At 56.9% G+C, this 9,823-nt stretch overlaps 2 protein-coding genes across 2 annotated transcripts in view; one reads left to right on the top strand and one right to left on the bottom strand.

Annotated features, from left to right (window-relative positions):
- Positions 1-544: 544 nt before the first annotated feature.
- Positions 545-9,239, bottom strand: ZNF467 (zinc finger protein 467). Its single transcript, XM_037835867.1, is given in 6 exon segments — positions 545-1,626; positions 1,628-2,208; positions 4,806-4,919; positions 5,764-5,880; positions 6,405-6,480; positions 8,649-9,239. Coding segments are annotated over 5 exon segments (1,788 nt in total). The 5' UTR covers positions 6,439-6,480; positions 8,649-9,239; the 3' UTR covers positions 545-684.
- Positions 8,569-9,823, top strand: part of LOC119533928 (SCO-spondin-like) — a 60,753-nt gene continuing 59,498 nt past the window's right edge. Inside the window, exon 1 of the mRNA XM_037835866.1 lies at positions 8,569-8,581. The gene's annotated coding sequence lies outside the window, so the exon portion shown is untranslated. The remainder of the gene's footprint in view (positions 8,582-9,823) is intronic.

Here is a 9,823-nt window from a genome sequence, read left to right as displayed (position 1 = left end):
ATTCTACTTTCAATAACTGGCACAAGGGGAATGTATACTAGTGTTTCTTCCTTGTCACATTTCTAAGCTAGAAGCAGGAGCCAGGGTAGTACTTTGGTAATTAAGTGTATAATATTTTCATTTGGAAGAGCCAGTTAATAGCAGCTGGCTAAATTTAACTCACTCAGCAACCAGAAGGTTAAGTGCACTTGTGTGTCGATGATGGGAAGAGTCAGGGATTTCCTAGGGAATAATTTAACAGCCCCAGAATCTTCAGATTTTAACTTTAATGAAACTTTAAATACATAGACAACCATTCTTCCCTCCACCTCTGGAGGTTCCTGGCCGTTAGGGTAAGGGAACAGATAAGGGAAGTACCAGTTGGTCCTTGGCCACTAATAGTCCTGGGAAATGTCTGCATTCTGATGGGGTCTCTGGGTGGGAAAGTCTTCCAAAAACTTAGGCCTGACCTGTTCCCAGCAAAGATTCTCTCTTAGCATTGTCTTTGTCATTGAACTTCAGAGCTGGGTATCCTTTCCAGGATCCCACCCACCCCACCCCCACCCCAGTCCCACCAGCAAGTTAGTGAGGTAAGGAAAAGGCCCATCAGGGGTCCAGGCCTTCAGCAGCAGCCCTGAGGGCCTGGGAGCACCGGTCCCTCTAAACAGTGTGCAAAAGAAGGCAGAGTCTGGGAGGGAATGAGGCTCAGAAGAAAAGCTGGGGTGGTGCCACGTCGGTGGGAGTGGGCCAGGCTGGAGACGAGAGATCTGCGTCGGAGGCCGGGTGCGCGACTTCGCCGTGGATGCGCTGGTGCCGCACCAGGTGGGTCTTGCGGCTGAAGCTCTTGGCGCACTGCGAACAGGAGAAAGGGCGGGAGCCCGTGTGGATCGCCTGGTGACGGACCAGGTTGGTTTTGGAGCTGAAGCTACGGGCGCAGACGGCGCAGGAATGGGGGCGACTGCCCGTGTGCACCGCCTGGTGGCGGCCCAAGTGCGACTTACGGCTGAAGCGGCGACCGCACTGGGTACAGGCGAAAGGCCTTGCGCCGGTGTGGGCCCTGGAGTGGGCGACCAGATTGGGCCGCGAGCCGAAGCGGCGGCCACACTGCGCGCAGGAGAAGGGCCGTTCACCAGTGTGCACTCGCCGGTGCCGCGCTAGATGCTGCCCGTGGGCGAAGCCACGCCCGCAATCCGGGCAGTAAAAGGATCGCTCTCCCGCGGGAGCGCGCTGGAGCGCTGCTGAGTCCGAACTCGGACCACAGCCCTGCCCGCTGTGCGCACAGGAAGAAGGCTCGGCAGCGGCAGGGTCCACGGAGGCACGCAGCAGACACTCGTCGCACCCAAAGGGGCGTCCCTCGCTGCGGTGCAGACGCTGGTGCGTGGCGAGGTTCTTCTTCCAGCCGAAGCTCATGCCGCAGTCGGAGCAAGCGAAGGGCTTAGGCCCAGGAGGGGAAGGTGTCGGGGATGGGGTGAGGGAAGGGGGCAAGGCTGGCGCCTGGGGTGAGGGCGGGGCCCGGCTGGCGGCCTCGTGAACCCTTTGGTGCCGCACCAAGTGTTGCTTATGCGTAAAACTGCGTGCGCACTGCGCGCACTGGTAGGGCCTCTCGCCGGTGTGGATACGCTGATGTCGGATCAAGTGCGTCTTTTTTGCGAAAGCGCTTCTCGCACTCCGTACAGGGGAAGGGCCGTTCCCCAGTGTGCGTCTTCTGGTGCGAGCCCAGGTGTATCTTCTGGCTGAAGCGCTTGCCGCACTCCGCGCACGGGTAGGGTCGTTCGCCCGTGTGCGTGCGCAGGTGGCGGGTCAGATGGGCCTTTTTGCTGAAGCGCTTGTCGCACTCGGAGCACGGAAAAGGCCGCTCGCCGTTGTGGCTGCGCTGATGTAGCAGCATGTGGGTACGCTGCGTGAAGCTGCGGCCGCAGTCCGGGCAGGCGCAGGGGCCCTCGCCACGGTGCAGCCTCTGGTGCAGCCGCAGGGTCAGCTGGTCCCGGAAGCGCCGCTCGCACTCCCCGCAGCCGTAGGGCTTCTCAGAGTTCGGGGCCCACCCGGACAATGTGAGCCCACCCAGTGCCCCTGGGGCCCCCGGCTCCAGCTTATACGCGGTGGCCAGAGGCCCCAGGTCAGGGGCGGGGAAAGGGCCAGGGAGCAAGGAGAGATGCTGGTGCCATTCGACCTCTTCTGTCTCCTGATCCTCATCCTCCACTTTCACCTTTCGAATCATCCACTCTTCTCCTGAAAAGTCACAGCAAGAGGAGTTTATTGAGCCCCAAGTCGCCTAATGTGTATTTGCCAAGTACAGTACAACTCCCACTTCCTGGACCCTGCAGTCTGGTGTCTGCTTTCCACTCTACTGAAAGGTTGGTGGAGATGACCAAATCCGAAGATTCTGTCTCAGTCCTGTCTCTCGCTCTCTGCAGCCTGTGATCATGGTGCAACCTCACTTTGGGGGAGTTTGTCCCAGGCTTGCATAACTCTTGGGAGCACCTTCTCTATCTCTAAGGCGGGGCTTACCCTTCCACCCTCTGGATATGGATGTTGCTCAAGGTTCAGCTCTCCCATTTCGCTCTGCATTTGTAGATCTCCGGTAGCCCCTTTCTAGCCTGGGCTCCTTCCTGGAACCACAGTCTCATCTCCAGTTGAGCAGCTCCCCTTGGCTGTCCTGCAGACGGTTGCAGCTCAGAAGGTTTACCACCAAACACTTGATCTTTCCAGACCCACCCGACTGACTTAACATTAAGAGGACAGCCTCCTTCTCCAGTTGTCCAGTCTGGGGACCTTGACATCTCACCTTTGGTGCTTTCCTTGCTGTCTACCTTGGCCTCCAGCCAGCCACAGAGTACTGTGGTATTCCTTCATGTTGCCTCTTCAAATGTTCCCCCTGCTGCTCTTCCTTTCATTCCTGCTTTTACGGCCAGGTTGGAAATCCCAGTTGAGGAAGAGAAAGATGGAGTTTACAGGACTTGGGGAACCAGTCAGCGTTGTCTCCCTGACATGCCCAGCCTCAGGAAAAAGACAGAACCTCAGGCCCAAGAGGAAGTTTGCACTGGGGTTTGGCTGGAGCTCTGCCCCTCTTGGGTGCTGCAGTGACCCAGCCAAGAGGAAGGAGGTCAGGGCCCAGTGTCGGGCATGTCCACGTTCGGTTTTCTGTCACTAACCAGCAGTGTGGTCTTAGTTAAGTCAAACTCTTTGAACTGTGTTTCTTAGTTTACTTAGATATAAGGGTTAAGCTATTTTCAGTGGTCCTAAACCTGATGTCACGTCATAGTCTCCTGGAGATCTTTTACAAAATTCGTCTGCGGGGGCAGGGCTCATGAACCTGTCCTCTTTCCTTAAAGCTGCCAAAGTGGTTCTGGTTTGAGAAGCATTGAACCAGATGATCTGTGTTCCTGCCTGGTACTAAAAGTCTGTATGTAATTGGCCTGAGCCTGGATTACATTACACATGGACTGTCACAATTAGATATACTTCCAGTTTCTTCTATCAGTCCAAACTACTGTCTATTTATCACAGTATAATATTGCTTTCATTTTCATTGTGCCACTATTCTACACAACAGCCATCAATAGTTCCTTATTTACAGGATGAAGTAATTTCTAACTACATTCAAGATTCATTCAACCTAGTCCAACTTTCATGACTCCTCCCAAACGTGAACCCTTCACCTCAGCCACGCTGGTCTCCTGCTAACCCCGATCACAAGTGAACTTTCCTGCTTTGAAGTCTTTTCTCAGCCTAAAATGTTTCCCCATCCTCCACTTTACCCCCTTCTCAGAGCCAAAGACTACACCTCTCTCAAAATGCAGCACCTATCAACAAAATTTTTGACAAATCCAATGCCTGAGGATCTCTTACTATAAGCTCCTATAGCACTTACTGTTAGCACTTTCACACTTGAGATATGCCTTTATTGTTATTTGTTCTTTAATTCTTTGTCCTAATTCACATTAATGCCATCTCAACTAGATTTTAGCTTCTGGAGGGCATTGTTCTATTTCTTTATGTGTCTAATTACAATACGAATTGTCACCATTTATTGAGTGCCAACTACAGTCAAAGTATTGTATACACACTGTCACAAACCTTCACAGCAACCATGAAGTTACTGTTGTATTATCTCGATTTACAGGTAAACAAACTGAAGCTTCCAAGATCACTCAAGTGGTGAATGTGGAGCAAGGATTCAAACCAGGTCTGTGTAACTCTAGAGCCCATCTCTTTCCATGATAAGCACAGCCTGTACATGGAAGGCATTAAATAAATCCTTGTAGATTAAAATGACATCCCACAGGCAAAAGATGATAAGGATGGTGGTAATGGAAAGAAGTGATGAATGAGTATCCACTGTTTGATGCCTGGATATGGGTGACATGAGTTGAATACAACAGATGTGGAGCATTTGGGTACCACTCGAGATCAGTGAAGATTTGAGGAAGGAAGCATGTGTGGGGAGAGACAGTGAAAAGGTTCACCAACACCATAGATCTTCATGGGGATTAATTCATGGGGGTCATCAACCAAACATGTATAGACTGGGAGAGTTAAGGAGAGGAAGTTAGGACTTTTAGAGATGTTTGGGTGGGGGTTTGTTTCTCTTTGATGACCAGCCTGTATGATTCCTGCTGTCTATGGATATGAAATTCTCTTTTGGTCCTGAGCTCCAGAGCAGCAGGGTGCCAGGGCCTGAATTCATCCTCGGTGGGAGGAGCACTGGAGCAGCTATCTCAAGGACCAACCAATCCTGTCTCATCAGATAGGAGCTCTGGAGCTTGCTGAGCCCTTTCTTCCCTTTGCCTGACCCCATGGTAGAGCAGGGAAATGGGAAGACTCACCTGCACAAGAGCCCACAGATTCACCCTTCTGTGGTGGGCATGACTTTCCCCCATTGAAGGGAGCCTCTCCTTGGGCAGTCTGGCCACCGTCCTCAAGTCTGGGGGCCTCATGCCCTGGCAGAAAGGAGGATCCCTTAAAGATTGGATTCTGGAGACATCATGATGCACAAAAGTCCCCACTGGTGTTAGGAAGCAGGGGGTATTTGAAACCACAGTCTCAGTCCCACCCCACAGGATTCTGTCCCACATCATACCTGCAGGGGCTGAATTCCCAGCTGCCCTAGGGCAGTCTCAGGCTCCTTCAAGCAGGGCAGCTGCTAAGGCTGTGTAGGTGGCAAGAGCCACAAACTGAGAAATTTCTGGAATATGTGTGTGTAAAATAACGGAAGCAAGGAACGGTCCTTGAGGCTCCTAGGGCTGGACCTTCCTAGTCACCAGATGGATCCCAATTCAAAGCAAATCACTGAGGAAAACCAGGATGTCAAAAAGCCAGGCACACTCCTGCCACAGGTGCTTTGCTCTGACTGTTCCCTCAGTGTGCCTGAAAGCTCTTCTCCATCCCAGATATCTGCTCAGTTATCTCCTTATCTCCTTCAAATCTTGCTCAAATCTTACCTTCTCATGAAGACCTTCTCACACCAACTTTCTTTAATCCTATGACTCTCTATGGCCTCAGTTCCCCCACCCTCCTTTATCCCTCACTCCCCACCCCCACATAGCACTTCTCATCTTCTAATACAGTTTAAAAGTATACTTATTTTTACATTTGTTGTTTGTTGACTCTCTTCCCTCAATAGGATTAAGCTCCTTAAAGGTAGGGCTCTTTGTCTTTTTGGCCACTGAGGTGTTCCAAATGCCCAGAATAGCCCTCAGCACATTGTAGGTGCTCAAAAAATATTTGACAAACCAAGGAAGAAAGACTCCAGCCCCTGAGCCTCCATGGCTCCCACTTACTTACCTGAGCATGTGCCGGAGGCTCTTTCTTCCCTGGAAGGGGACATCTGCTTCTGAGTATTGTGGGATCCTTCCCCAGGCTCACTTTGGGGGGCCATCTCTGGCTGTCCCACAGAGAAACCTGTTACAGGGAGAAGGAAGAGTCCAAGTAAAGCATCCAGTACAGAATAGGTGCTCAAAGGTGGGACTCTTCCCCTCTCTATCCCACCCAAGGGGCTTTTCCCAACCTGCTCAGGATGGACAGGGCTTCTAGCCAGCAGGGACAAGGGACAGCCCAGGCTCCCCAGAAGGCTGGCCAGGTTTCAACCTTAGCCCCTTTGAGTTGAGTCAAGAAGGACAGGAGAAGGAGGAGATAAAATATATTTATAAACCATACTGCTGAGTACTCACATGCATGTACAGCCTAGCACAATCCCCAGCATTTACCAGGTAATTCAGAGATCTCCTGGTGATACTGAAAATGACGCTGCCCTAAAGGCTTCTCAGGGTCTTTGGGGTCCTCAGAAGGACTAGGAGATGCAGTCTCCTAAGGATGTCTCTGCTGCCTGAGTTATTGGGAAGCAGGTGACCTACATGTCCCTGAATCCTTCTCCTCCCCTGCCCCACCCCGTACCCACCCGAGTTCTTTCAGTTCTGCTGGCTCACCCAGGGAGCTGAGGCCCTCGAAGTTCTCTCTCATGGCAACCTGGAGTAGCTCCTCCTGGGGACCTGGCCACAGACCCTAAAGAGAAAATATGTTCTTGTTCAGATTCTTCTCATCACCTCTTCCACCTGGACCCTGGTTCTGTCTGTCCTCTCTGTTTCAGTTCTCCAGGGAACTCCAAAGGTGGTGTCCCCAGGTACAGATGAGGGAAGCTGGGTTTCAGAAAACAAAGAGATCTTTGAAGATGGCCCAAGGAGAAGGTCTTGAAGCCATTTCTGCCAGCTCTGGTCATGTCTGGAAATCAGCCGCCCACAGCCCCCCTCACCTGGCAAGGTTGCTCAGAGCCAACAGCAACCACGCCCCCCCCCACGCCCCCATCCCCAGGGTGCTCTTGCCTGGAGAAGTCCAGGATTCAATAGGTTCTCCAGGGAGTAGGTGGAGGGTGTGAACCCAGCCTGGGGAGGGGGGGATTTCATCTCCTCGGCCCTCCAGTTGTCACTACAAGAGCTGGTGAAATAGCCAGCCAAGAGGGCAGAGATGATTGTCACTGTTGGGCCACTGGTGGTGGAGAAGGGTCCTCGCTAAAGGCAGAAGGCAGGAAACGGCTTTTGCTGCCTCTCCCTAAAACCCTACCTCAAAACCATCGCCCATCCCAGGTGGGGCTTCCCCAGACAGGGACTGTACCCCACTCCCGATCCCCCACGCCTTGTGTCCCTTTCCTGCTCCTTCTCCCGCGGGTTCCGCGCCCCTCCTACAGCAGACTTCCCCCCCCCCCCCCCAATCTCTCTGGCAGCCTTCCCTCTGCCCCTCCTCTCTCCCGGCTCTCAGCCTTCCGCCCTCTCTCCCGGCAGAATGTGGCTGGCTCCTCCGAGCTCCTCCCCGTGCCCCGCCCCTCCGGCTCCTCCCGCAGCCCTCAGCCCGCAGCCAGCCGGACCAACCCTGCACGGCCCCCTCCCGGATCGACCCACCCCAGCCACCGCCTCCCCTGACCCTCTGCTCTGGGCAGTCTCAGTGGCAGCGCTGCCCTCCCTCTGCCTCTCCCCGGGCGCAGAGCTGCCTTTCCCTTCCCTCCCGGTTCTCCTCAGGTTCCCTCCCCCTCCCCGGCTGCACACCCTCTCCCTTCCTTTCCCCCTGCTCTTTTCCTTCCTCCCCTCCACCCGCCCTCCTCCCTCTCAGCCTTTCTCCCCCTCCCCGCTCTCCCCTCCCCTTCTCCTCTCCTCCCCCACTCTCGTTTCCCTTCCTTCTCCTTTCCTCTCCTCACCTCAGTTCCCTCCCTCCTTCCCCTCTCCCCAACCCTCCCCCCTCCTCACACCAGCCCTCCCCCTCCCCCCACACCAGCCCCTCCTCCTGCAGCTCTCCTTCCCCTTAGAGGCCCCTGTCTCCCTTCCCCCTCTGCCTCCCCTGCAAGCTCTCTCTTCCCCTCCCCCTTCCAGTCCGCTCCTGAGCTCCCTCCTTGTTCCCCTGTCCCCCAAGCCTGGGGGTCTCAGGCTTTACCCCTGCTCATTCCAGACCCTCTCACTGGCCCTGCCCCTCCCCACCCCTGCCTCCCAACACCTCTCTCCCTAATACACCTCTGCTGCTTCTCCCTTCCTTCTCGGTGGCTCCCTTCCCCATTTCTGCTCCCCACGGACTTCTCTCCCCCTCCCAAGTTTTCCTCCCGACCGGCCCCCTCCCCTTCCACTTCCCCGCCTCCGTTTGTCTTCTAGAGCCTCACCTCGCTCAGCCCTCACTCCACGTCTCGGAGCCCCCTCCGCTGCGCCCGGGCTCACCTGTCAGCGCCCTCCACTACCGCCCCTCCCAAACTGCCCGATCCTCTTCGCCTCGTTTTGCTTTCCCTTCCCCCTCGGCCCCCTCCCACACTCCCTCTTCTCCCCTCTAGTTAGACGCCCCACTCCCTCGCCCAGGGACCCTCCCTCCCCTTTCCCACCAGACTCCCACCCTGCCCCCCCGCCCCAGCCCCCGGCCTTCCCTCCGGACCTCGGGTCCCTCTTCCCCTCTACCAGCCCGACCCCCCGCCCCCAGCCAGCCTTGCCCTCTCTCCCCACTCCCATCCCCTCCCTCCTCCACCCCTTGCCCCTCCCCTGCCCATTCTTTCCCCTTCCCCCCGAATTCCAGACCCTCCTCCACTCCTAGCGCCCCTAGCCCGGGGGCTGTCACCTGCGCGGAGCGGGCAGTGAATGTGAGTGCTGGTGTGGAAGGGGAAGCGGGCGGAGCCGCCGGCAGCTCGGAGCCTCCACGGCCCTTACCTGGCGGGACGGCCGCGTCTCCCCGCTGCCGGGACCCCGGCGTCCCGGCCTCCTGCCCCGCCGGCTCTGCCCACAATGGCGCCCGCTCCCTGCAGCTCGGGTGCGGACTGCCCGAAAGACTGACAGACTGACAGCTCCGAAACTTCGCAGGGAGGGGAGAGGAAAAGACGGGGAGGGAGCGGGAAAGCTGGGCCCGGGAGGGAGGAGGGACCGAGGAAGCAGGAGGGGAGCAACAGGGCCCCCCGGACTGGGAGAGGTGGGGGCAGGGGGCTCTAGGAGTGGGGTCACCGGCGGGGGCAGGGCGGGGCAAGGTGGGCAGGTGTTGATCTGGAGGGACGGCGACCGGGATTCGGTGATGGAAAGTGGAAGCAAAGGAACGGAGGGGGGAGGGAAGAGGAGGACAGAAGGGAGGGGTGTTGGGGGAAGGGGTGGAGGAGGGAGAGGAGCGCTAGGGAGGAAGGGCACTGGGGCTGCGAGGGAAGGGTGCTGGCAGCCGCCGAGGGAGGAGCCAAGGTAAAGGTGGAGAGCAGGGTGGGCGGCGGGGGCAGAGGGAGTGAGGAGTTGGGAGGAAGAGGAGGAGGTGGAGTGTTCGGCGGAGGGGAGTAGTGTGGCTGCGCGGCCGTCTTGAATCGCGTGCACCAGTCGACTGTCTGCGCGGCGCTCCCTCCTTCGGTGGGGTCGAGTCTTCGCCCACTGTCGATCGGTTCGTCGGTCTGAGAAACTCCGGCCCCGCCCCCCGTTCTCCACCCTGATTGCACCCGGGTCCATCCAGACGCAGACCCTCCTGCCCGCCCCCCCCCCCGAGTCCAGAAGGACCCCACCTGAGAGCCCCCGCAGGAGCGGGGCTTCTTGGGACCGGGGGTGGAGGGGGATGGTTGGGGGAAGGCGGAGCAGAAGAGCCGGAGGCCAAAGGAGAGAGGGATGGGCCCTGGTGCCTGACGGTACCGGGCCCTGCGAGCTGGAAATCGGGGAGGGGGCCTGGAGCTGGGACCCCTGTTAGAAGGTTGGACTAGGGAGGGGCACCAGGGCTAAGGCGGCCACTCTGATGGGAGGGTCGGTGAGAGGGGCAGGGGGGTGTGCTCTGGGGCGTGGTGGAGGGCTGCCCTCTGATCTGGCTGAAACCTCTGGAAGTGAGGTGTGGGAGGGGTTCCCTCAGCCCTCAGATTCAGCCCCTA

This window comes from Choloepus didactylus, chromosome 5 (assembly GCF_015220235.1).
Source record: "Choloepus didactylus isolate mChoDid1 chromosome 5, mChoDid1.pri, whole genome shotgun sequence".
In the NCBI taxonomy this organism is placed as follows: Eukaryota; Metazoa; Chordata; class Mammalia; order Pilosa; family Megalonychidae; genus Choloepus; species Choloepus didactylus.
Note: the sequence above shows the minus strand (reverse complement) of the source record. Positions and strands in the feature narration are given on the sequence as shown.